Source organism: Numida meleagris, chromosome 9 (assembly GCF_002078875.1).
Source record: "Numida meleagris isolate 19003 breed g44 Domestic line chromosome 9, NumMel1.0, whole genome shotgun sequence".
In the NCBI taxonomy this organism is placed as follows: domain Eukaryota; kingdom Metazoa; phylum Chordata; class Aves; order Galliformes; family Numididae; genus Numida; species Numida meleagris.
Genome location: NC_034417.1, coordinates 8,346,100 through 8,373,442, shown reverse-complemented (window position 1 = coordinate 8,373,442; position 27,343 = coordinate 8,346,100). Strand labels below are relative to the sequence as shown.

The 27,343-nt window shown below is 39.3% G+C and overlaps 2 protein-coding genes across 4 annotated transcripts in view; both read right to left on the bottom strand.

The window, feature by feature from the left end:
- Positions 1 to 8,806, bottom strand: part of GNB5 (G protein subunit beta 5) — a 29,245-nt gene extending 20,439 nt beyond the window's left edge. Inside the window, exons 1-3 of one of the 2 annotated variants that reach the window (XM_021407019.1) lie at positions 8,620 to 8,806; positions 5,935 to 6,078; positions 572 to 683 (exon numbers count right to left, since the gene is read on the bottom strand). In XM_021407019.1, the coding sequence (XP_021262694.1) occupies positions 572 to 683; positions 5,935 to 6,060 (238 nt within the window). In that variant the 5' untranslated portion in view covers positions 6,061 to 6,078; positions 8,620 to 8,806. Of the gene's footprint in view, positions 1 to 571; positions 684 to 5,934; positions 7,209 to 8,619 lie in introns of those variants that run through there. The other variant, XM_021407020.1, reaches the window with a different exon arrangement.
- MYO5C (myosin VC) overlaps positions 8,951 to 27,343 on the bottom strand; it is a 31,805-nt gene continuing 13,412 nt past the window's right edge. For both annotated transcript variants that reach the window (XM_021407013.1, XM_021407014.1), the window contains exons 20-41: positions 26,751 to 26,916; positions 26,215 to 26,361; positions 25,288 to 25,452; positions 24,973 to 25,066; positions 24,361 to 24,424; positions 23,141 to 23,321; positions 22,470 to 22,563; positions 21,550 to 21,613; positions 21,385 to 21,465; positions 20,853 to 21,033; positions 19,509 to 19,602; positions 18,672 to 18,723; positions 18,295 to 18,460; positions 17,955 to 18,042; positions 17,151 to 17,249; positions 16,042 to 16,196; positions 14,832 to 14,921; positions 13,434 to 13,584; positions 12,734 to 13,016; positions 11,541 to 11,715; positions 10,972 to 11,052; positions 8,951 to 10,676 (exon numbers count right to left, since the gene is read on the bottom strand). In XM_021407013.1, coding sequence (XP_021262688.1) covers positions 10,524 to 10,676; positions 10,972 to 11,052; positions 11,541 to 11,715; positions 12,734 to 13,016; positions 13,434 to 13,584; positions 14,832 to 14,921; positions 16,042 to 16,196; positions 17,151 to 17,249; positions 17,955 to 18,042; positions 18,295 to 18,460; positions 18,672 to 18,723; positions 19,509 to 19,602; positions 20,853 to 21,033; positions 21,385 to 21,465; positions 21,550 to 21,613; positions 22,470 to 22,563; positions 23,141 to 23,321; positions 24,361 to 24,424; positions 24,973 to 25,066; positions 25,288 to 25,452; positions 26,215 to 26,361; positions 26,751 to 26,916 — 2,824 coding nt within the window. In that variant the 3' untranslated portion in view covers positions 8,951 to 10,523. The remainder of the gene's footprint in view (positions 10,677 to 10,971; positions 11,053 to 11,540; positions 11,716 to 12,733; positions 13,017 to 13,433; positions 13,585 to 14,831; positions 14,922 to 16,041; positions 16,197 to 17,150; positions 17,250 to 17,954; positions 18,043 to 18,294; positions 18,461 to 18,671; positions 18,724 to 19,508; positions 19,603 to 20,852; positions 21,034 to 21,384; positions 21,466 to 21,549; positions 21,614 to 22,469; positions 22,564 to 23,140; positions 23,322 to 24,360; positions 24,425 to 24,972; positions 25,067 to 25,287; positions 25,453 to 26,214; positions 26,362 to 26,750; positions 26,917 to 27,343) is intronic.

Below are 27,343 nucleotides of genomic sequence, written 5' to 3'. Positions count from 1 at the left end.
ATAAAGCAGTACTGCTGTATGGATATGACAATTTATGGTAATGTTTCCGTAATGAGGCCATCTCCCTTTGCTTAATGATTCCTACTGATGGGGTGTAATTTATGATCATCTAATTTAGGCCAGAAAACGCTCTATTTACTGCAGACCAAAATAAATAAATAAATAAATCCCTTTTAATCCTCCCACAGCTGATATTTAGCAATGCTTTTGGAAACAACGCTCCTCTACAAGCTCTTGGGTGAAATCCCGGCCTCGCTGAAGCACGACCCCACCAACTTCCCCGGGGCCGCCTTCAAGCTTTGCTCCGGTCCCTAAGATGCGCGCCGTAACGCCGCGAGCAGAGCTCCGGGCCCAGCCCTGCGGAATCCCGGGGCCTCCCGCCGCCGCCCCCGGCCTGCCCCGCGCGGGGCCCGGCGGGCACGGAGCCGCCCGTCACGGCGCCCCCCGGCACGAACCCAGGCCCGGCCCCGGTCGCGCCTCTCCTCCCGGAGCGGCCCGCGCCCTTCCGCCCGCTGCTGCCCGCCGCGGCCAGGCCGCGCTCCCCTCCGCCCCGCCGCCCAGCCCCGCTCACGCTCCACGTCGTGCAGCTTGGCCCGCTCCTCCTCCAGCTTGCCCTTCAGGCTCTCCGCCTCGTTCTTCAGCGATGCCAACGTCTCGTTCTCGTGCAGCCCCTCGGTTGCCATCTTTGCAAAGGAAGCGGCGAGAGACAGATGAGAGGGAGGGAGGAGGAGTTTGTTGCCTGGCTCTCAGGGATGCTCGGAGGCTCCTGCTGCCTCAGCAACGCGCCGGGGCCGGCCGCCCCCCCCCCCGCACGCTGCCGCCCCGCAGCACGGCAGTCCCCTGCCGCAGGTGGGAGCCGGGCACCCAGCCCTGCCCGCGGCCTCGGGGCTTCGCTAGCACAGAGATACGAGCCAGCGGGGGTTCTTCTGTGTGCCCGAACGTGTTTGTACCGCAACTTGCATGCACTGTGGGGGAAGGACGTAATCTTCCTAGACTTCAGCAAAGCCTTTGACTCTGTCTCCCACAGCATTCTCGTGGAGGAAGGTCCTACAGAGGGACCTGGATCGCTGGGCTGAGGCCAACCGTGTGCGCTTCAGCAAGACCAAGTGCCGGGTCCTGCATTTCGGTTACAGCAACTCCATGCACCACTGCAGGATTGGGGCAGAGCGGATGAAAGCTGCGTGGAGGAAAAGGATCTGGCGGTGTTAGCTGATAGTGGTGTAACATGGGCCAGCAGTGTGCCCAAGAGGGCAAGAGGGCCAACGGCATCCTGGCTTGTGTCAGAGAGAGTGCAGCCAGCAGGAGCTGGAGGTGATCGTCCCTGTGCACTGGCATTGGTGAGGCTGCACCTTGAGCGTTGTGTTCAATTTGGGCCCCTCACTACAAGAAAGACACTGAGGCCCTGGAGCGTGTCCAGAGAAGGGTAACAAAGCTGTGAAGGACCTGGAGCACAGATCTTATGGGCAACGGCTGAGGGGGAACTGGGATGGGTCAGTCTGGGGAGAGGAGGCGCAGGGGACATTTCATGGCTCTCTACAACTCCGTGAAAGGAGGCTGTGGCGAGGTAGGGGTCAGCTGCTGCTCCCTGGTATCAGCAATCAGATGAGAGGGAACAGCTTCAAGTTGTGCCAGGAAGATTCACATTGGATATTAGGAACAATCTCTTCTCAGAAAGAGTGGCTGGGCACTGGAGCAGGCTGCCTAGGGAGGTGGTGGAGTCTGTCTCTAGAGGTGTTCAAGAAAAGGGTAAATGTGGCACTGAGGGACATGGTGTAGAGCAGTCACAGCCATGGGTTAGTGGTTGGACTAGCTGATCCTATTGGTCTTTCCAACTTTAATGCTTCTATAATTCTAAGAAGGAAAAAAAAATCGTTTACCTCCATGCCAGAGTGCACCCTTCCTCCTACTGTGCTTTGAGTACCTTGGTCTTGTTACTATTTTTTCATCCTTAAATTAGCCCCCTCTTTACCCAGCACCCAGATGGGCAAATTTGGGTCTGTGGCCTTCTCAGGCCTCACAAGGGACCAGTTTCCAAAAATCCAAAGGCAACAAAGAAGCCCCCAGCTTGGTCTTAGTGTGAGCTGGGGCACAGCTCCATGCCCCAGCAGCCTCTGCTCACAGGAGAGCATGTGCTCTGGGCATGCAGCAGCTGTAACATTTCCAGAGAAAGGACTGTGCCAAGCGGCCTTGCAACTCTCTGTTCCCTGGCAATTCCTTGAAAACCTCCTCTTTTTTCAGCAATTGTCCTTGATCTACACGGAGTAACTTTGCTCATTTTGAGTACCATTGTCTCCCTTTCACCAGAACACAGACAATCCAATGGCTATTGTTCAACCTGGAGAAGTTCCAAGATTGGAAAGGGAGATAAGAAAGTAAGGGTTTGCAGCTGTTGTTTGGACTCTGGGCACATCCTGGACACAGTACGGGGCTCGGAGAAAATGAGTCCTTTCCCACACTGGCTTAGCAGCAGTGCCACTGTCCAACTAGGATGCACAGGCAGAGCTGCTGAGCTTCCCACTGTCACTGTGGAGGTTGAATTCAGGCCTAGGTCTGCTCTTGTGCTCCAACTGTTTTACAGGAGTTGGGTTTCATAGCTGGAGAATCAAACAGTGAACACATCAGTGAACATATTTCCATTGTTTGGGAACTACACATTCAGACTGAGACTTGATACTACCCCTGGGATAGCAGGGATGAGCAGGGAAGTCTCTACTGAACAGAGGAAGCTGTAGAACTGTGTGATACATGGCATATATTTTGTGGGCCTAGGTTAGCTAATACTATCAATAGCTAACCATGCAAAATAATGCAAACAAGTTATAGGAAGGCCATTTGGGAGCTTTAAATAAAATAAAGTAGGCTGGGGTTAATTTAGTGGATAACATGCTACTGTATCAACTTCAAAAGAAAAAATGTTACCATTTAAGAAGCAATCAAATATTTTCATTCCTCCCTTTTCATAAAACCTAACCATATTGAAGGCAATGCACTTTTTAACAGTGCATTAGCAATTGCCTAAACATTTTTTTAGTTGTATATAACTTCTTATCACAGTATTAGAGTTGACTATGTTTAATCTGAAATAGCTCAATCTGCAGCAGTGGATAAAATACAGGTCCTCGTAGTTTGTGTTCTGCTTTCAGGTGAGTTTCAAAACATATCAGCACAGGCCAAAATGCTGTGAAAACATCCTGTACAGGAGGTACAGTATGTGGACAATGTGGAAAAGCAGTAACTGGGCTTTGTAATGTCATTTTCCATTAATGGTGCAGTAATGGCTGGTATATAAATTGTTTATTGCTGTCACTTTGTACTGACCACCAGCATTCATTCCCCAGAAAGCTGACCACTTCCAAACTGTGTACTCAGAGGCACAGAGCTTCCATGTTGCCCAAAACTAGGACAGGTTTGTGTAAGAGCTTCCATCTCTGACTCTTCCCTGTGGAGCAAAGGCAGGCTGGCCCTTGGCTTTGAGCTGTTCGAGGCAATTTTGAGGTAACCACTCTGAATGCAGTCTGCTTTCTATACAGCATCACTCTATGGAGCTGCTACAGAAGCATTCAGTCACCAAGAACTGTGGCAAGAACAGTCATTGCCACACAATCATAAACCTACATTCTGCACACAGCTAATATACTGCACTGGAGAATACGTGCAAGGAAGGTGGCACTGTTCCAGCAATAGGAACTCTGAGGAAAATTGAATGTCTAACTGTGTCACAGACTGTTGCCTATCTCAGAAGGTAGGCATTTATTTAAAAAAAAAAAGTCACTCAATAATTCACCAGCTGTTTTTTTTTTGTTTTTTTTTTTTTTTTAACTATAAGCTAATTTTTAGTACTTTTTTGGGGAAGACTAAAACAGCAAACACACTGACTTTCTGTTGATTAGCACCAACCTCCAGAACGTGCAAAACCCCAAAGGGAAAGGATGCTTTAGCCTCAATGGCAACTAATGGAAGCAAACACTAGAAATCAGCAATTTCTAACTGTTATCCCTCCGCATATACTGGTTTTGGGGAAATCAAAAAGACTGGCTGATGAAAATGCATGTGTGCAGCTGAGTCCACTTGGCATCTGAAATTAAAAGATGCATTTGCAAATGAGAAGCTGCATAAGGCTCAGCTGATTGCATGCCACATTATGCACGCCCGTGCACAAACACCTGCACAAGTGTGGCAAGGACATACTGTGCGTTATGATGCCAGCCCAAGTATACCCACAGCTCTGAAACACTAGTTTGAAAAAAGGATGCTGCTTTCCTAGCTGTATGCATTTCAGCATTGGTGCAAAGAGCTCTCTGTTCTTGTTTTTGTGTTTTTTTTTTTAAATCTTTTTTTTTTTTTTATAAAATAAAGATGAAGAAGCAAGCTAAAGCCAGATCTATGAGAAAGGCTGGGATCCTACAGCAGTGCTAATACGGTGCCTAACAGGCTGTTAGGGACTGAGGCAATTCCTCCTGAAGTCTCGGTCTGCTTCCACTTAGCAGCTGTTTCTGGTGGTAGCAGTCTAACTTCCACAGTGCAAATAATAAGGAGAAAGTTGCAGGAATTGTACATAGCAAACAGCCAGTTTCCTGCTGTTCCAGTGTGCACTCACCAAATCATGCAAGAATTTACTAGATAAACTGCTATTTATAGGCTGCTGGCCAAGAAAGACCTGAGCAAAACAACAGCTTCAAAGTCAAGAGAAGAGAATAAATGGGGAAGGAACTGTCTTTTGTCTTACAGTCACTACATCTAAATTTCCTTCTAAACAACATGACAAATGACTGTGCTGTGTCCATCAGTGAACTGCACACATTGCACCATCTGCAACCACCACATTGGTGCTCTCGTCTGCCTGTCTTACTGTATTTTCTAATCACAGCTAGTTAATCCTTTCAGCATTCCTGCAGAGATCACTTCATCTGATGCTCAGATATAACACACAGTATTGGACGCTCTTCAAGTTATGGCTGTGACGAGTTCTGGGGAAGAAGTGGGGAAAGGTGCCTATAAATGCTGTTACACAATGATTCGGGAGAATGAAATAGTTACTCCAAATTGGAGTATAATCACAACAACAAAATTTCTAAGTTTGCAAAAGCAGTTTTGGAGACCAGCTCTTCAGTCGCCACATAAGTACCTTAGCTTTGTATCTCATTTAAAACAAAAAGCAAAAAACTGTGACCACACTGGGACAGTGTTCCCTACTAGGAGAGTAGGTTATCACCTCACCAGTAATTGCTGAAGATAAAAAAAGCCTCCAACATCATGAATACCTTCTTCATGCAGGTATTCTGGCAGGGCTTTCTGTGGTGGCATACACAAACAGAGACAGAAGAGCCACCACTGCTATGCAGCCTTTTCTCACTGTATCCTCATTGTAGCTACCTCCAGCTCCCCCATATTCCTCACCCAAATACTGCACGTAGCACACCAGACAACAAGGTCTCAGACTGGGGTGGGCCATGCGGAGAGCACTCCAGTTCTGTCTCAGGAGAGCTGAAACAGATCAGCTAACTGCAATCCCCCAGTCTCTGCTGCATCAGCTTGTTGCAATAGTTTTCATTTTTAAATTTTGTTAAAGGGTGACACTCAAGATCATGGGTTAAGCAGACCTGCACACATCTACCTCAGAGCCCAGCTCAGACGGGCACATAACATGTGCATAGCTAAGGAATGCAGTGCCCTGGGGAAAAAAAAAATCTCTTGGCCACTTTCCAATCAAGAATCAAAAAACATATCCTTGAACCCGGGGTCACATCTGTTCCAGGCTAACGGAATAGCATCAGGTGTCTGCAGAGGAGCTTATTTGAATTAGAAGCAGCCAGCCTTCAGGCCTAGCAGTTCTTACTTGCATCCAGAAAAATCCAACGCAACAGACCATTAATACATCTAACCCCTGCTTTTCGCAGTCTTTTCACATTCCAACTGATAAAATCAGTAACATACCATTTCCACACATAGCGAGCAGTAGCTGAGCTGTTCTGATTTGATGTAAACAGCCCTAAGGGGCTTCTCATTGGAGCACTTGTCACACGGACCAAATACAATCGCTAAAAAGGTCTGGTCACACATCTCTGCAGTACAAGAGAGCTGAAAGAGAGAAGAAAGAAAGAGTGTGTTCCAGTGTGGTGCAAAGCTTCCTGCTGCTGCTCCAGTAGCTGCTGCAGCTTAGACAGCATATAGATAGCTGTAGGCTGGATAATCTCTCTGTGACTAATCTTTCAAGCTTGATGAACAGTCACCATATGCAACATTGCTCTAATGTGCACTGTGCACATTAATGACATGCATGACATGCATACTCTTAGTTTTCATATAACTAATGCCATTAGACAGTGACCAGAAATGCCCAGTGGCTGGATTCGTGAGAAATCTGCGCTGATCAATATTTATTGGTTTTTTCCCACTGCATTATTAAATAGTCAATATTATGTATTATTTTTAAAGCTGACAGATGACCTCAGATTCAGTTGGCAGCCATGCATTATGTACAATGTTCTGCTTGAGCAGAAAGTAATGCTTTGGCACTCTGAACGCTGGGTCACTAAGAATCCCCTTTTTGTTCTCAAGCCAGGCATCACTATGATCAGAGCACAACCATCAAAGGAGAATTAGAAAGTCCTTGAGTCAGAAAAACAAACAATAATATCGCCCTGTCAATCTTTTCATTACATTTTTAATGGGAAAAATGCACTATTTCCCAGTTTTTAAATGAAAGCTTTTAACATTATTATTTATCAGTATTTAGCCAAATACATAGATAATGAGTTTATGGCTAAAAGAAGCTATTAAGAAGGAGACTTAAAGGAAGCAAAATAAATGGAACGAACTATGCAGATTTCAGAATTTGTTTGGCTGGACATACATAAAAACAAAATTTTATTCTGTGCAGTTGCCTGCATTCTCCTGCTTATTCTTATGTATTTCAGTGGACTACTTGAAACATGAGATGATGAACTCAGAAATCCTGACAAGTCATCAGAAGCTTTTCTGTTGTCTCCAGGAGTTGTGCAACTTCATTCCAAAGAATGCATGAAGAAATCTGTCCTGACACGAACTACATCATATAAACCTGAAATCCACACAGAGCTTTCAACCAGCTACATAGGGGTTGGATGTCAGGGGGAAGTTCTTTACTACAAGAGTGGTGAGGTGCTGGAACAGGCTGCCCAGAGAGGCTGTGGATGCCCCATCCCTGGAGCTGTTCAAGGCCAGGTTGGATGGGACCCTGTGCAGCCTGGTCTAGTATTAGATATGGAGCTTGGCTGCCCTGCCTGTGGCAGGAGAATTGGAGCTTAGTGATCCTTGAGGTCCCTTCCAACCCAAGCCATTCTATGATTCTATATGCAACCAGGAGGGTTCATATCCCATTGGAAGCAAAACAACAACTATGCCCTGAAGCTTTTAATCCATACTTTTGGAAACAGTGAGCCCAAGACCTGAAGCTGCTACCCTTTCAGGGACCCTCCCCGTACTAGATTTTCTAATAGTGTTAAAATGACTACAACAGCAGGGCTCAACTGTGCTAGATTCTTAAATCTGGATAACAGGTTTTTTAGAAGTTACATTAGAAATATAAAAAAAATTAACAAATATGCTACAATGAATCTTGTTGATAAATACCCCCAAATCGCCTACCTTTTCCAACAGCAAGAACCTGGAGATTCTCAAGACGAGTAAAGACGAGTCTGCAACTGCCACGCAGAAGGACAACCTCCCTATTAAGGCTACTTAAAGAGTATTTAAGGCTCAGCCTCTCCCCTTGTGTCACCTCAGGTCAGTTACGTACTGACAATTATAGTTTAGAGGCTTTATTTTAATTGTCTTCTTATAAACTATTAAGCAGAATAGCTTTGTTTGCCCATTCCATACTGCAGCCACTTTTGGCTATTTTCCAAGTGTTAAAGTTTAAACATACTGGGGAGATGACTGGCTGCTGTGTTTTCCAACTTACCAAACTGATATTCTAATAGGTGTTAAATTTATTTCATATTCTTAAAGAAAATTCTAAGTCAAAAACGCTGAGTGGTGTCCATGCTCATTTTTCTTTGGCTATACTTCTACTATTCACCCATTTTAAGACAATAACTTAAAAATCAACAAGATGAAAAACTGCTGCTGTCTTGGATTTTTAAAAAACTTGGGGGAATTTATGAAAACTACTGAAAATTTTTAAAAGTGCTGAAGGTCACATCTGCTAACCCATCCTATTTTTTTTTTACCCAAATATTATGGAAATGCAGGATGGAAAGGGATTGCCTATGCTGTTCAATTCAGTTGCCAGGAAGCACAGGAGTCACATGCCTACACACATTCCATAAGCAATTCCAGCACTTTCCTACTGCAGTAAGGATCATCCTTCTGTACTTTTCCATTTCAACGCAATAGCTGTCTCCTTCAGTATCATTCTAGGAAAGTTAACCTCAGTAATGCTTCTTCTATGTAACTGCCCTTCACTAATTTTGCTCCTTCTAAGAATTAAAAAAACAGACAGAATTTTGCACGTACATATTGGCTGAACACATTAACATCAGCAAAAGCACAGAAAGTTTCCTCTCAAACTCACTTATCATCAAATTGTCAGAACAATTTTCCTCCATCGACAATTTTTGGTCGTACATACATACACACCTTCAGACACTTCTTTGTGGTGTTGATGCAAGGGTGCACTGTGCTTTTACTCAAACCATGTCAGGGGACAGACACACAGCTCCAGTAAAGCTGGAAAGAAGGCTATATGCAAATTACAGCAATTAAACTTGCTTTCATTGAAATAGGAACAGAAATTCACCAGAAGCAGCAAACCATTCTGATAGGAGGATACACAATGTTGCAGCTAAACAACAGGACTAGTAAATAACCACTCGTTACAATACAAGATAGCGTTCACTGTAGTTCACATAATTCCAAGTAAATTCTTAATAGTTCTTTACTGAAAATATTTGCATCAGAACACTACAAGTTGGTTTAAAAGCTGCTTTATTTAACAGATAAGAACACTAGCCTACCTACACATCTGTAAGTTTTGTACAACTTTTACAGCTGTGAACAAAACACAAAAATGTTTCTTCATAAATTCTTTATGCATCTCTGTAGTTATCACTATGAATATGTCCTGTTCATAGTAAATATCAAGGATAGTATATAACAAAACTATTCTTCTTTATATTTACAAATTTTAAACACTATGTAATACAAAAATCAAATGTTTCTTCCTGTAATATTTAAATTAACTAAGTTAATTAGAATCCCTTCAATATTTCTAAGCATTAGTATCATATTTCCATAATAGCCTAGCTAGAAAAGTGGCAATATATACTGAAGAATTTCTAATGACAGCCATCATTGCAGCAAGGTGAATGCTGGTTCTCCAGTTGTTCTGACAGGGTCTAGTATTAAAGAAAGTTGTTAGTCTTTGTGTTCTGCCTACAGGAATAAAGCTGAATGAAACAAAAAGGAGACCAATTCTGTTTGTAAGGATCGTGCAATTTAAAAATGCAAGGAATTAAGATTGGTTTATCAGTAATTTCAGACCATAGTAGCTGTATTCATTCCTACTCAGTATCTGAACTAGAGGAGGGAAACAAACAAAAAAGAATAGGAGAAAAATGTGTACATATGTGCAGACTCAGTGTATGTTCCTGAAGACACTGCATTAGGGATGGACCTAAAACAGGACTCCTGTTTTTTAAAGAATTAAGCTCGTAATTTAAACTTGGATCAACAGGAATTTTATATCTGAATTTTCTACTCTGATAATTGATGCAAAAATCCAGACATCATTGCAGAGAACACAGCTGAAATCTGCCTACAAAAGAAGGACCCAAATCGCTTCCCTGGCTGAAGAGCTGTCTGCTGTGCCTGAACTCTAATGCACACGTTCAGCCTGAGTGAGCCAAGGCAGCATGCCTACAAAGACAGCCTGTGTTTATTACAGCAATCCTCTTAGGCTGACCTCTGCTCCCCAGGTTCAATGTAGCTATCTGTATTAAAAAAAAAAAAAAAAAGAACAATAAAATACATAAAAAAGCGTGAGCAACTGTGGGAGGTCCTTCTATTCCCCCCTTTACAGTCTCCTTGTGAACTTTTATTAGCAACTTACTTCATGAAAGGAATAAAAGCATTTGAAGTATAGAAGGGTGAATACTACTGTCAAACAAATTCAGTACAGCAAGACAACAGGATAGAATCATCTTGGGAAAAAAAAAATTTCTTACAGAAAGCAGAGAACCAATGCAAACTTGCCACATACATTCTTTCCTCATCAGGTTTGGGCTAAAAAACTGTGTGGCATTACATGCAGCTGATGAGATGTCAATGTCGTAGGACTAAAAAGAAGAGTGAACAACAGTAAAAAACAAAGAAGGAAATCACAAGCTGAAATGATTCTTATTTTTACGTCTTGACATAAGAACAAGTTTTTAGTGGCTTAATTCATGGCAAGCTACCATACCATCCTCCAGCTGGAGAAATGAAACATGGAAATCTACTTGTTCTTATTCAGTCTCTGAGAAAATACCAAAGCACCGGTTTTACTAAACCCTTGTGAGAAAGCCAAGTTTGAAGCTGCTGGGGACTTGTATCATTTCCAAAGCATGTGGAGAGGGTGTGAAAGGAAAGGTCACTTGAAAGCGGTACTTGGTATCAAGCATCAGCTGCGGCCCATCCTCACGATTGTTTAGCAAAGCCTGAAATTACAGCAAAAAGGGTAAGAAACTAATGTAAATAAAAATAATGTAAATAAAAATTAAATAATAATAATAATAAATAATGTAAATAAAAGCAAAAACATTGTTTTCTCTCACTGCAAATCTTGCCCTCGGGTAATGTTAAAGAGACTGCACTCGATCAATTCCCAGTGAGAAGCTGAGCAGTGCAGTCATTATTTGATATAAACACCGAGTATAAATACACAGCAACAAATACAGTGTATATGAAGTACCCTGTAACCTGAATATGAAAGAGGGGAGGTGTAGCTCTTACCTGGACTTTACGAACAAATGATGGAGTCACTCTTTTCTCAAAATCATCTATCGGAGTGTATGAGTTGAGGATCTTAACTATCTGCTCAAATTACAATAGACTATTTTAGTATGCTGCAAAAAGTGAGCGTACAAAAAGAAAGCATTAATATGCCATCTTTACTGGTATTTAACTGAAGTCTCAGTATGAAATTTTACAATAAAGAGAGAATTTTGACCTGTAACCTAAGTATTTGTTGCATATATGTCATTGCTATGACTCTTTTCCAAAGCTGTCAGCAGGATCAAGGAGATGCAGAACTGATAAAAGGAAATGACAAAAATGCCTCTGACAAAGGGAAATAAAATCATTGTGGAATAAAAAGTGAGATAGAACAAGGCAGACAGGTATTCACCACTGAAGTAGTGGAAGTGCTAACAGCTGGCAATAAGGAGTTAAAAAATCAAATGTAACAAGTGGTGATGCAGAAAGCTGACGAATGCTGTTTTTATCAAATGAAAGGCCAATAGCTCTTTGCAACAAATTACGTTAGACAGGTTGGTGCCAGAATAAAACAAATGGTTCATTACCTGCACAGTGGAAAGTGATGTGCAGTGTTCACATATTTCTTTGGCATCATCATCAGTGATCTTTTTGACCTGAAGGAGCCAGGCTGCTTGAGACAGAGGCTCTAAAGTTTCTTTGGCATTGCTGCTTTGAAGATTCTTGTCTTTAAGCCATTCTTCCAAATAGCTGATATTACATCTAGGTTATACCATGAACAGAGAACAGATATGTCAGGTTCCCTCTGTCAAACAAACTACATTAAAGACTTCTAAAGAAGTAATGTTCCTCTAATGCAATGTTCATATTCATACAGTTTAAATAATAAAAAACCATACCAGTACATCATAAATATCAATTAATAGTCTGCTGATTTTTAAGTTTAATGTCTTGTATACTTTAATCCTTTTCATGTATTCACTTTATTTCTTAAAGGTTGGCCAACAGAAAGCAAGTTACTAGTTTAGCTGTTACAGAGGAATCAGAAGAATACCACTATCTATTAGCACTGGCAACTATATTGTAGCACTGCATATGTTAAAAACATTGATTTACAACTAAGCTTATACAGGAGATTATTCTAATCTTTACACATTACTAATCAGGCTAAGATCTAAAGGTTGAAGAAGCTTTCTTCCAGTAATATTTTGAAATGGGCCAACATTTGACTGATTTTGTTTCATTTTAGTCTGTAGACTGTCTAACAGAGAAGAAATGAACTACGTATATTTTGCAAAAACTATTTGGAACGTATTCTCTTCAGGCTCATAAGATGGATGATGTCTGACCTAAACCCCCAAATGGCTCTGTCTCAGTGCTTTCTTTTCTCATGATAAGAGCACAAAAAAATGTAAGTCTGCTTTTGTCTGTTTGGCAGATGTGATGCTCTACCTGCTGACTCTACCAAGAATACTAGTCGTCATCACGAGCCAACAAGCATAGGAAGAATGCTATACATAGCACTGACTTTGAGCTCTCAACTGACTTTTTCTCCATTAGTGTTTCCATGGAAAATACAATCTGCAGTATGCTAAGCAGACAAAGCTTAGCTGATAAGGCAAAGTTCTATTTTTTTCCAAAAGAGTGAAAAACAGTTGGCTACTTCCAACAGAATGGTCACAGAACATCCAGTGACACAGAGATAAAGGACTAGGTTACAAAACAATGTTAAAAATTCATTCTGAAGCAACTACTTGCTGAAAGCTTCCTGGCTTTTTACCTTATCTGCATTCCTTTCCTACAAGAGCACATGTCCTTGCGGAGGAAGAGACTATTGAGGGTGACCGCTCCAATGAGAAAGAAAAGCTGCTTCACTGCCTGCTTTAGAAGCTCAGAGTCCAAGCCATTCTGGCACATCGTACTATAAAAATAGCTGAGCTGTTGCAGGATAGATGTCATTGTGTAGGTATCCGTGTCATCTATACTAGAGGAGCGTTTACGGAACCCTGTAGGTTTCAAGCCAGAAATTCCCTGGAGACTTTCATATTCCAGCATACCCGGTACTGAAAGACAACAGAAAATAACTGTGAGACTAACACTCATATAGCTCTGTTCAGTTCCATTAACTTAATTCTTGTTCAAAACATAATTACATGATACTTTAAAATTTAAATAATACTATAAAACCACAATACCTACAAGGGCTTATGAAGCACACAAATTAAAAAAACAACTTTAATTTTCGTAGAATTTCGGTCTGTTTCAAAGCCGTATCTCACACAAGGAAAGCACTGAGAGGAAAAAGTCCTTTGGGGATTTAACATTCACACTTAAATGTGAAGAAACATGCATGCAGGTACTCATGTATAAATAAGCAGGAGAAAGAAGTCTGTTCCATCCTTTGCCTCCAATTATATAGACTTCAATGCAAGTTCTTCATAAGCTACGTTTATCTTCCAATTGGACTTCTGCTGTCTTACCGATCATGTGCTGAATGTTGTTCTCCATTACAAGAATGAACTGGTGATAGATGCGAATGGCCAAATCACTGAGAACTTGTCTGTATTCTGAGAGATCAAAATGCTTCAAACAGTTCTTATTCTGACGTGGGGTGTTGTATTTCACAAATTCCTACAATTAAGTTGTAAATGCAAATATTACAAATCACAGAAACATTATAATTGTAATCTGGTATAATATACTAATGTATATGTTAGTATACACTCTGTGTCTGCCCAAACACTCAGAATGAGTCAAAGCATCTGCTAACTTCAATGGATGCTTCTAGTTCTGGGCTTCCTTTACTTACTTTCCAGTTAATTTTTAAGTTTACTCTTACCTTTTAAGTTTACAAGCCAAAAAAAAAAAAGACTTGCACATATTTCAGTGCATTTGGGAGGAATTCCTAGATTACTTAAAGTATAAACTATTTAATTTTTTTTAAAAAAAAGTTGTTTAAACTCTCTTTACAATATCTATTTTATTGCTGCAAAGGGCTCTCATTTTTGGACTTTTTATCAGGAGAATTCTGATTTCAAAAATATACACTGAATCTTAACTTATGTGAAGTCTTAAGTGTTCATTTCAAATATGGATTAACACTCGATGTTCTGGATTCAGACTTTTCCCTCCTGCTAGTGTTAAATTACAAAGGATTGCTATTTATTACATTTAAATGTTTTCCCTGTGCATTACATGTTACCAATAGAACCACGAGGGGGAGTACTGTTATTTAGACAGTACACAGTTACTATGATTCCAAGCTTTACTTGCTTTAACCCTGAAGAGTGTATTCTTACATGTTTATTCAATTTTCTTTCAGCCTCTGTAAGTTAATAGAACATATCAATAAAATATCATATAGTAAGAGTTTGCAATTTAAAAGAACTTTGGATTCCAGGATGAAACTGGCTTAAACAAGCAAGTTAAACATGACGGAGGAGGAGGGTATTTCATTCTATTGCTCCTTTCCAGAGGATTTTTCTGTAATCTCATACTGATAGGAGTAACTGTCTGAAATGGTCACAACTATAAAGCAGTAAAACATGTTATATATATGTAGCTGGGCATCTAAAGTCCAGCTCACATTAAACTCATGTGAAAGAATTCAAATTACATAACAGTTTTCACGTTATGTCTTCAACTGACCTTAGCACTTTAATGCTTTGATTTCACTCAATCAGTTAGTGCTATACTCTCTTATTGTACGTGTAAGACATACATCACCACTGCAAAGCAATACAAATATGTAAACACCTTGAAGGAACAGTGGTGAGCTGGCAAATAATTATCTACTGATTATCTGTGTCCGTTTTACTTATCAAATTAAAGTCTGGCAAAGGTAAAGTAATGAAATTATTTTATGAACTCACTCCTACCTCTTCCCCACTGTACTGCTTCAAACAGTTAAGAAAATAGTATGTATTGGAAAGCCAAAAAGACAACATCTCAAAATCTTCTGAATTTTCCTGAAAAGGATAAAACAACCTTATTATGGCATTGTCTCATGAAGTTAATTTCATTTCAAAACTGAAATTGAAGTTCACTACAGAATTAGCAACAACAACACTGATCTACAGAATAAGGAACATACAGCATCTGTAACGTGCCAGCTATTCAAATCATGCTGGGATCTTTTCAGGCTAGTGAATATATAGCAAAGATCCCTCCTTTACTTGTTAAGCACTGTTTAACTCCATGCAGGGGACAGGCTAAATACATCAGTCTGAACCAGTGTCACACATTTCTGTCTGCAGCACTGTAGCGTATTGCAGGCCTTCCCACCAAAGTGTGAACAACGTCTTTATATAGGAATGAAACTGAACAACAAATAAACTCAATTCTAACTATGTATAAGTAAATCTTCTTTTTGTTAGATATATACGTACAAGCTTTTCTTATGGATAAAATGTGGGATAAATTTGTGACCAAAATACAAGCATTCTCTACAAAACAAATTCAACTGCATGAAGCGCAGTTCATTCCTACCTGTGCCACAAAGCACACCTGGTGTCTTACTGCATCACAAACACACAACAAAGCATTCACAGATCTGAATTTGTAATCCGCAAGAGACAGACTAATACTTCTCGTTTATAACTTGGTTTTGTACACTGGCTGGCAATGTAACCTCATTCATTCAGGTAGTAATGCTGAAGTACCAAATGACTTGCTAAAAATGTTACACTACTAGAACAAAAGTATGAAAACCTCCTAAAATTCTGATACTTGTCTACTGACAAATACACTGGAATAAATTTTCTGCCCATCTCAACTTTTAGTAGCACTGAAGGCACAGCTGCATTTAAAACCTAATTAGCTACTCAATTTTAAATGTAAAATATTTGAAATTATTTTGTCAGTGTGTTCTTTGGATAAAGATGTTACCACGTTCAGCACAGGAGAACCTTACCTGTAGGCTTTATAGGGATACTACTACTAACGCCAGAAAGAGTGTCACTAACAACAATGATTTGTTATAGGAATGCTAGCAAATGCAAGTATCAGCATTTCCCAGGTACTATGCATGCATCTTATAAACTTTACATGAAAATCAAAAAGTAAAGTACAGCCAAATATAATTCTTACCTTAACGACTTGCTTTATGCCATCAATGGTTACATTTATGAAAGATTTCAGCATGTCAGCATCATTCAGATAATCTGCATACCTCACACACATGAATAGGATGTGAGCTGGAAGGCCAGGTATCATATTGACTACAACTCCACGTGGCTTTAAATCTGCATAAAGGAGAGGAGGTTCGTTATATAAACATACAGAGATTTAATGTGTCATTCTGAAAAAGACAAGCACCTTTAGTTCATTTCTCCAGTGAGGAGCCACTTGATAATTGTTATACTGATGAATTGCTCCTTACTGAAAACTTGTGTAATAGTATTGCTTTGCTCGTGTAGAAGTATTAAGTTTTCCAGAAAGTAAGGAGAGCCTTGCAGCAAATTCTGGGGTATAGCATGGGCTATGTGAGATAAGACAACTTCAAAAACTAGCTATTTGTAGTAGGGCCCACAATTTTCTGGCATTGCTTAATGATACACCTGTCTTCACAAATAAAGTAACATTCACAAGGTTGAAGTAAGGTTGAAGTAGGTGAGAAGGAAAGGAAGAAGTTATTTCCAAGTAGTAGTTAATAAGAGTGCTAATGTGCATGGAGAAATTGAGTTCCTACTAACAGCAAGCTAATGCAAAAGGCTGGTTTGGCAGTAAGATTGGCATTGTGAAGTGACTCAGAGGAAGGGCAAAATTCCCCTATAAGGGAAATGTGAAAGTACAGTTCTCACCAGTAAAAGAAATTACATGGAAAGGACAGATAAGATTAAGACACCACACATGGATATATACCCAATGACTTACAGTCTTTGTAGATGACTAGGAAGAAAGTAAATTCAAGTTCCAAGAGTGCTCCTGAGACTTACAGCTTTGTAAGTGAACAAACAGTAAAGAAAATATTAGAGTCAGAATTATGTAGAGTCAGAGATAAATCACTTTGTATTTGAAATGACTGGCAGTAGGAAAAAAGCAGTATAGCATCTCCAAGTTATATTGGAGGGAAGAGAGTGAGATAAAGCCAACTTTGAACACAAATGAAACATGGCACGTTGTAGTTTTTGTTGTAGTGTTGTGTTTACGCTGAATATCACTGACGACTGATAAAATTCCAAATGCTACTAAAATACCAAGGATCAGATTTTGAACAATCCTTTCTTCATCCTCTTTTTTGTACTCCATCATCCCAATGTACTCTTTGGACAAAGTTGACACGTGAACTTCATTGCCTGTCAAACATAAAGCAGTATTAACTGCAGGTAAATGACTAAGTCATCACTCGTGTTAGAACAAACTATTGGAGAAAAGCAGTTCCTCTATGATGAAGAGTACAGTGCCCGTTCACATGAATGTTCTTAAGACACAGTTCCAAACACTGAGTTAAACAACTTTCATATTACTTATGGGAATAGTTTCACTGGATTCTGTGGAATTCCCTACACTAATAACACAAACAAACAGCAGCGGCATACCTCTGCCTCAGTCACTTTTGCATCCTTTTGAAGTGTATTCTGTAGTAAATAATTACTTGCTGCATAAGAACTTTGTACGAATTTACTTCCTATCAGTAACCACCTGCCATCTGAATGCCAATGGGAGGACGTACTCATCTGCTAAACTAACATCCTGCTGGCTGAGAGACAGTTTGTCTGAGGGCGTGTATTAACTTTAGCTCTTGGAACCTGATGCCTCTGAATTAAACTTCATTGTATTGTCTAGGTCCCACGTATGCCCACTATTTAGCCGGAAAAGAAACACAGGAAAGGGCTTTCATAAAATTTCTGTTGATGGTTTCCTGGCACTTCTTCCTGAGGTTTTAAATCTCCAACCCCTCATCAAACCCTACTTTTTTGTTGTCGTTGTAAAACTACTTTCACTGCAGCACAGATCGAACATTCAAAGTTGTGAAAAAAGATGTTATAACAATGTCTTACCTTTTTCAATATTCTTGGTAAGAGTTTTGATCTGATCCTCCAATTTTTTTATTATTCTATCTTTCATGTCTAGCTCTTCTTCAAGGTCCTATAATAATCAGACTTCGTGAGCTCAGAGCAATTGCAATAAAGAAATGCCTTCTAGTGCTACATGTTACTGTCACAAATAAAGAGCATTACAATGTATCTTACATTTGGCAGAAGAAACATGAAACCTTTGTACTTTTTACCTCCCCCAACAAACTGAGAAAACATCCTGCCCGTACCATAAAATCATGATTTCTTTCTTTTTACTCTGTATTTCAGGTACAGTTTCTTAATGAGGATTTCATTTCCTCACCATGTTTTCCACAGTAAGTCGAGTTGTTTCTTGCTTTATCTTGCTTTTTACTTCAGCCTGGATTTCATCTTGCTTCAAACCATTGCTCAGCCCCTCCATTTCTTGGGTTATGACATTCAATCTCTCGTTTTCTTTTACGTCCACCTCATTCTGGACCTCATTTGTTCTAGAAATAGACAGGAAGCGCTGTCTTTTACTCTTCTTCTGTTAAAGCGCAATCACATCCCATTTACCCGTTATCTGATAGCTGTACTCAACGCTACAGGGCGAATCCTATTTTGGATGTGGAGCTTCAATTCTGAGTTCATTACTCTCAGCCTATGGCAATTACATTTCTTACATTAAGGTAAAGGGAAAGAGAAGAGCAGTCTATTTACCGTCTTAGTGTTCTGTCCCCTTCTGGCTCATGGTGCAGCCGATTAGACATCTCTTTAGCAATAAAATGCGAAACAAAAGAAAAACAAGATCACATTTGCTTACTGTTCTGTGGTAGTATTTAGTACAACTTTTTCTTAAACTCCAAATTTTTATTTAACAAAATGGAAGGATGCCATAAGATCTATCAGAAAAATATCTGATCACTCCACACGGAAGATTTTATGTGCTACGGAATTTTGACACTACCCACTTCTTGCAGCTGGCAGTAAAACCACTTGCAAAAAAAAAAAAAAAAAGTTGCCTAGGAGGACACTACAGTTAGAGAGAAACAGAATCCTCAGCAACTTATTCTTTCCTGAATAGAGAAGAACTCTGAAACAAGCAAATTAGCAGGAACTTTTCCTTCTGTCACCTACTCTGAAATTTTCACCCCTTGAAGTCTACTTCATGGACTACACCTTGAACTCAAGAACATCTTTTCTTTCTATGACAGCTTCCAAAGGGCATACTCCATTGCACATGCTCTTAGCACAGTCCTACTGAACATGCTTGTAGATGTTCAAACTGTACAAATGAATGTCCCAAAAAAAGTTAAAAAAAAAAAGCACATATTTACATATTTACATGTATTTTTCTTTACTAACAGAGCTATTATCTACACAACACTTTGTTTTTTTTTTCCCCACAGTGCTTCTTACATTTTACTGGCAAGAAAGCAAGCAAATAGGCAATGAAGTAATGCTACTTCTGTTTTTATAAATTCACATGTATGAGGTTCATGTTGATCTTAACTGTCAGACTGGGGACACCAGTGGCACTTTACAATGGTACTTTACCTTTCAACTTTGCAGTCTGCTCTTGAAGACGGTTTTCAAGGTCTACTTTTTGATTCTCAAGTTCAGAAACTTGCTGTTTAAGATCCGGGATCACCTTCCAGAGAAAAAAAGAAGGACATTTTTGTATCTCAGCACCTTTATTTTGAAACATCTGCAATAGTATCTATGAGATCAGAAGACCTTCAACTGCAAGTACTTCGAGACTGGCAAACATATTGGGGGAGTGCTTCTTGCTTGCCCAACTTGTCTAACTTTTCCAGAGGTATTTGCTGCTGGGCCATTCTTAAAAATGAAATAATGAGCTAACTAAATATGAACTGACCCCATACTGCCATTTTTATGTGCTGCAGTTAAAAGGAAACTACACAATTAATTTTCCTAGCTCAGCTCACTTTGGAAAAGAAATCAGTACTTTATAAAATCATCTTAAAAATAACATTACAAGCTACTTTTCCTTATGTTTTCAATTTTAATAGTTTTGTTCTGAAAATATTTATATAGCTATACCTCAGTTAACAGGAAAATAACAGCATATACAGTCTTCTGGAATAACAGCACTTCCCTGAGTCAGGTTTTATGCAGCACTAATAACCATTTTGACTTTTAAGCCTTGTCTGCGATCTATTAGCAACTTCATATGGTGAGCTGCCCTCTGGTGGAGAGCACCGCTAAACTACACAAATCTATCACCACTTACATCCCCCTGGCACCCGTTTTTTCACTGACAATCGAATCAACTCATAGAACTTTTCAACCTGAGAGAAAGAGAGAGCTTTACGGAGGCTTCAGATCAAAAGATGTCAATTTCTATCCTTGGTCCACAGGGGGAGAATAGCATAACTAAATCCTGAATAAGCTCCTTGCTGTGGCTTGACCTCAGACTGAAGTCAAGCTACCACAGAGCTGCCAACTCACCACCATCACCCTCCTCCCATCCCAGTGCAGAAGGAGAGAGAATAGGAAGAGCAAAATGAGAAAGCCTGTGGATCAAGATAAAAATCCATTTAATACGTGAAGGGAAAAAAACAAGCAAACAAAAAACAGCAAGCAGGGCAAAGCCAATGACTCAGCCTAAAGACACACAGTCACACCAGTGCTCAAACAACAGCCACTCTGGAAGCCATACACACTTTGTTTCTTCTTCCCCTACTTCAGTTTTTACAGCTGAGCAAGATGTTATATGGGAAAAAGGTGGTGTGGATGTGCAACCTCAGATGGACACATCTGTTTGAGCCTTGTAAAGTCAAGACACAACATCAAGTTTTTGAGGGCTTCATGCCACGGTTTTGGATTGTACTGCTAAGTAACTGAAACACCCTTTGCCTGACTACATCTTGACCTTACCAGGTTTTCTGAAGTTAGCCTGCTAACTTCAAGTCGAATACCATCATTTATATCATTTTCCTCTCTAAATAGTTTCTGTAGATGATTAATATCTTGGCTAAGATGTTCAACTTTCAAGTTCAAACCTTCAATCTCCTTTTCATAGTTTTCCTTCTGAGACTGGAAGTGACTTTCCAATACTCTGTTAAAAACAAAAGGAAAAATGAAAAATTGCAGATGTAGTGTGATGTCAGTGGAATAGGTCAAGTTTTATACCAGATGAAAAAAGTACTGCATTCAACATGCAGATATTCCATTACATCACCTAGGCATTAAAGGAGATAGAAGTAATGCATGCTGTCTTTGAGGAAACGTTTCCCAGACTGACACATACATACTTTTCTCATTGATTTAGTTAAGCTACTCAGACAATCCTATAACATAATGTTTGTTAGGCAGATGTTCAGTATCACACTATCAAGTTACTCATTGATTGTTCTGTTTATCTTCTAGATCATAGCCTGGAGTTATGAAAGCATAGATGCTGACTAACCTTGTAGCTTTTTTCAAGCCTTCATAAGCAAACCACAATTCTCCATCCTCATTTAAGTGTTCCAAATCCTCTGTAGAGAGTCTAGAATACAAGGCAGTATCATCAGTGGGCAGGTGAACAAAATACATTCCTTAATTTCTTTTTAAGGAGAACTCAGTAAATTACCTGCTTCTTACATCTTCAAAATCATAGCTTTCAAGAAGCTGTTTTGTAACTTCTGACATCTTTTCTGGAAAAAAAAAAGTTTATTACGTGACTAATTTTCTCCTCGTATTTCAAATTACACACAATGATAAAATCAAACTTCTTCTGTAAGGTTCTTCCCTGTTACTCAGTGCTTATTTACTTGCAGAATACAATGAATACATCAAATATGATGAGGGACTTGGCTCTACTTTTGATCAAGGAAGGAGCACTATTTAGGTACACTACCAGCACAGTTGGTCTATTTGTACACTGATGTTCGTTGTTTATTTTTTAACATATCAAACTTTCATTGTCAAGTTACCTCTTTCTGTTTTAAATCTAGACAATTTCTACAGTTACATAGATGATTTGTCACCTAGTGCTAGCTTACTACACTAACTGATCCAGGTTTGCCATGTAAGATACGTCCTCAGTATTGGACAGAGTGCTCAACAGTAGCGCTCAGATTAGGTGCCCTTCATCAAAGGGATCCCAGTTCAGCAAGTTATCGATGAGACCTGAGGTTAAAGACAGGCTGAACGAAGGCCAGATAGTGTACTGTTTCCATATTTCTGAGACTTTATGAGATATTAAGTTCTATGTGAAGTTCAGAGTACTAGTATTGATTTTTAAACACAAAACAATACTTGAAATAGGTATTTCTTTAAAAGTGTACCACAGATCTTGGTATTCAGCAATTGCTTCAGAAAAACCCACTTGGTTTTTGTTTTGCACCTTGCAAACAAAGCTCTGAATAGAATGAAATCACTACAGGATGGGAAAGATACCTGTTTTTTTTGTCAAAGTTAGCAAATATTTTTAAAAAAACCCAACAGTTTAAACCAGCCAGATCACAGCGGGCTTGGTAAGTTCTCTGAATTATTTAGTGTGTGGCTTACCCCTCATCTCCCTCTTCTGTGACTGGGCCTGTTTTTCAACATCCAATTTTTGTGTCTGCAGCAGTTCAATTTCCTTTTGCAACTCAGGTATTTTCTGAATCAGATGGAAATTACAGAATGCAGTAGAAAGTGAATGACAAAGGTTAAATAACAGTTAAATCATACAGATAATTATTAATAACAACAAAATCATAAGCCACAAGACTTAAAATGTGTTAAAAGTGTCTTCTTTTAAGGCATCAGTGCTGAACAATAATTTGATGTAGTGAAAAAGCATGTATTTGCGTCATGGATATGACTCATAGGAAAAAAATGTGACTTTACACAAAAATAGTATTTTCACAGTCAGATTATAAGCTATATTTATAAAAAACAAATAAACACCTTTGGGGAAAAACAAGAAAAAAAACGGTCCACACATTTAAATGTATAAACATTCAGGCACAATTAGTTGGGTTCTTGAAATTTTTACGTGAACAATAACTTAAATATTGAGTGCTACATGAAAAGAATGCAATATAGTGCTGGATCAAATACAACTTATTAGCTACAATTTCTTCAAAACTGAGAGAAAAAAATAAAATAAAATAAAATAATCTATAAATAAAATGTCTCCATTGCCTACTTGCTTTATCCAGGAAAGATTCCAGATGAAATGAGTCATACTTTACCTGTGCCTGCTTTGTAAGTTGTCCTACTTCTATTTTCAGGTCATGTTGAATGGTAATCTCTTGCTGAATTTGTTGCTGTAGCTGCGCTTTTTCTTCTCTGAGAACCTTTATTTCTCCCTTGAGCGATTCAATTTCCTTTTCATAGTCTTGTTTCTGATTTTGGAAATTTTTCTCAAGTATCCTAAACGAGACAAGGAGGCATTTGGAAGGAAAAAAAAAGGGCTTTGTTTTTCTTTTAACTTGAAGGATGTGTTTCAGTGAAGGAAACTTAAATGAACCAAAATTGCTTGAAAATGCCACGCTAGATCATCAGAACCAATCTACAAAGTGGATGACAATGGGATAAGAATGTCCCCTGACTTCTCTACACTCTATTCAGATTTTGGGACTGAATTCAAGACAGATTGAACATCTCCACTTAAAGGCTAATTCTCTAACTCTTTAAGAGTCAGCCTACCTGTGCAGCTCTCTGCTACGTTTATGCCCACATTAAGCACTGAATAAAGACACAGCAGCAGAAGGCCCTGTATTTTCTACTGGCCCCTGCTGGAATGGATTGGCTTCCAACATAATAGAGCTAGTAAGAAATGCAGAAAAACTAACAAAAATCCTGAAGTCAAACAGAAATCAGACTGAGCTGAAGTCCATACAGCTTCCAATCCTCAGTAACAGTGATTTATTACACTCTTCAAATTTCTGAGGACAGGATCTATTTGGCACCTAAAGTTCTCTGTCTTGTGAAGAGCTACAGTAAAGCAAACATTTGATCTGAAAATGGCATACTGCAAAGCATCAAACATATATAGCTAAATAGCATGATTTTTAACACCACAAATAATATACCAAAGGGAAAAAACAGTTTCTCCCCTATTTTTAATTTAAAATATTTACAAAAACAGCCTTTCCTTCCAGCTGAATCCAGTATGGTCATCAGCTGCTTTTCTAACCCTGACTGAACATTGAGAGTGTATCAGTTCTCAAAGACACAAGTAAAGCAAGAACAGTCTCAAGCCTACAATACAGTTTCCTGCATGCGACTGACCCACAAGCATGTGCTCATCTTCAGCGGTACATAAAGTATGTCAGAACTAGCATCACTGTTCAAGAATGCTGACAGACTCATAAATGATGCAATCATAATTACAGCAGGAAAAAGAAAGGCAGAGAAAGAGAAAAAAAAACAAATGTTGCTTCAAACGAATGAAATTCTGCTTCCATACATTCTCTGACTTTCTTCTTTTCGTACATCATCGAAAAGTTGCTTCGTGAGGTCATCCATTTTCTCTGTCAAAAAACATGGCAATATTTCAAAGAACTTCATGCAGTGATGTGCATGTATTCAAAAAGTATTATCACAATGAGAAGTTTTTGTTTTAACAACAATCCTTAAGTTGAAATTGTCCAAAATGTCAAGAACTATCCCCATAAACTTGATAAGTAATGCTACAGAACCAAATACTTCGGAAGCACCAAAATTTGATTCCACTAAAGTACTCCTGATTTCACATACTGCTCGTGTCCTACAAAGCTAGATTCTTAAAAACAGCTAATTAAAGGAAGGGCAAAGTGCATGTGCTGCCCCTGAGACAGGAAACATAGATAGCAGCAAAGCTTTTGCTACTTAAAGAACAAATTTAATTTATGACATTAAAAGCACTTGCACTAGACATTTTAAACTAGTTTCAGAGAAGAGATGCTTAGATGCAACTTTCAATTCACTGTAAATTCAGCACTTACATTGCTTTCATTAGACCAAAAGTCATTTAAATTTGCTGAAAACCTGATTGCACAACTTTCCCTCACTTCTTCAAAGTTCCTTTTAATTATCATACCTTTCATTTCCTCAGTCTTCTCTTGGAGCTTTACTTCTAAGGTCTCCTTCTGTTCTCGTAGTTCTTTATTCTGATTCTCAAGTTTCAATATTTTCTGCACACACAAAAAGCAAGCAAAACACAGAAGTGAAGACAGGAGGAAGAAATAGGTCAGAAACTCTCACATTTATAACGAGAACATACAGACTCCCTCCTTCTACATCACCCCCTGGAAAGTGAATTTGCTTGGTAACTCTCAGAATCATGCGTTTGATAAATCCAGCAAATCAAAAAGTTAACTAAAAGACAAGTGCCACAAAGGCAGGGAAAATTTACCTGTTCACTGTCCTCTTTATATCTTTTCCCTTTCTCCTCAGAAGTTCTCTTTTGAGCAGTTAACTTTTCAAGATCTGATTCAAGTTTCTGAATCGTATCCAAGTCATTCATGTGAGTTGAAGCCAGGTTAGTCAATCGTTCCAGCAAGCCATGATTTTCTTTACTCTACAACAAACAAGACAGGTTAAAAAAAACCAGAGAATGTACAATGGAGACTGCTTAATAGCATTCCATCTTTATACATTCCCCTCAAAAATTACTGCAAAAGATTTAGGTCTGTAGTTCAATCAGTCCAACTGTGCTTTTTGTGTAGAACTCTTCGGGGGCCATGAGAATCAATTTCAAGCACGTGAGCAGTACAATCTATGCTTTGCTTCTCCTCAGCTACAAAGGAAGAACCTGACCTATTTCTATACACCATTCCAGGTTCATCATGATTATTTCCATCAGGGGTTGTTTCCATCAGTTAGGTTAAAGCTACCACCTTAAAGATAACTGATATAGTTATATATCAGTTATAGTTATAAATATGCTATGAAAGAAATGTAAGACAGAATTCCCCAAAGTTATGTTGAACTGGAGCAGTATCTAACACTCTTCATCCTAATACAAGTCATCTCACGCAGAGATTGGACATTTGTTATGAAACATTAAAGAATGTTAACTCTTCCCATTAGCACAGCTAACCCAAAATCTTGGTATTATATGCCTCAAAAATAGAAGGAAATCCTAGAAGATTTTTCCTATGTTGGATATAGGAAGAATACAAGTTATTAAGGATTATATCCTTCATATAAATTCCATCTTCTCAAGTAAACTATAGATATTGTAATTCACATAAGTCCCCAGTCAACATGAGAGCTCAGGATAAAACAGGTACAATATTTATTATAAAATTAGTACAAATCATAAACTGATGACCCTCACCTGTTCTTCTATCTTCTTCTGCAGTCGCTGAACTCTGTATGAAAGCTGGATGTTCAACACAAACCGCCGAATGTTCTGAAACCTGCGCCTGGCAAGCCACGCACGGGCGTATTTCTGAAGGATCACAGCCTTGTGTTCTTCAAGCATCTTTAGAAGAAAGCATTAACATCTGTCTGTAATTATCTGTGGCTCAACCGACATCAGTTAAAGCGTTCTGTGAATCTACACACATTTCTATGCTCTCAGAAGTATCAAAATACTAAAACATTCAGACTGTACACGTACCTGAACAACTGTAGCAATCACACTAAATGATCTGCATCAAGTACAAATCAGACAGCTGTAACAGCTAAGAGATTGAGATCTAACCAACTGTGTACCAGTATTTTTACAATACATGTACAGAAATAGAATAGAAGACAGAAGAACAACACACACAAGGTAAAGTAATAGGGATCATTGTCTTTGTCTCCATCTTTCTTATTGAGTAATCGCTGTGTCCAGTTACTGAAATCAAACTTTGCAATAGGCTGTACCTTCCGGTATTTCTTCCTTGCTAGAAATCCTCTGGTATAAGCTTGGATTGTTACAGCAGCCACGTGGATGAGCTGGCAAAGCCTACGGACGAGGTAACCTCGGCAGTATTTCTGAATAATTATAGCTGCCCACGTTTGCTTCAGAGCTTGTGCAGTTACGGCTTGCCTTAATTCAAAAGACAGAAATGTTTACTTAGGTCAAATGAGATGTTTTATGCTCGTTCCCTCAATCTGATAAATCACACATACAAAAACAGACTGGTTGACAATGAATACCATGTAGGACTATTTCCTTTTAGTCAAACACATAGGCATTAATCTTACTTATGAAAACTAGTGGAACTAGTCTAGAACAACAAAAGCAAAGCTGTACCAAGGAGGGGGAGCAACCCGCAACCTTTCCTATCTTTTTCCACTAGCAATTATTCTCATGCTGTCCTTCCGAACATTTCAAAGCCTAGCTACAGCCACCTTCCTCCTCTGTCTGCTCTGGGAATGCCTGGTACAGTTTCTTGGCTGGATGCAAAAAGGCCTCTCAGGAACCTGGCAGGCACTTGGTGTCTGCCGTAGTGCTTTCTTCAAATCAGCCAAAC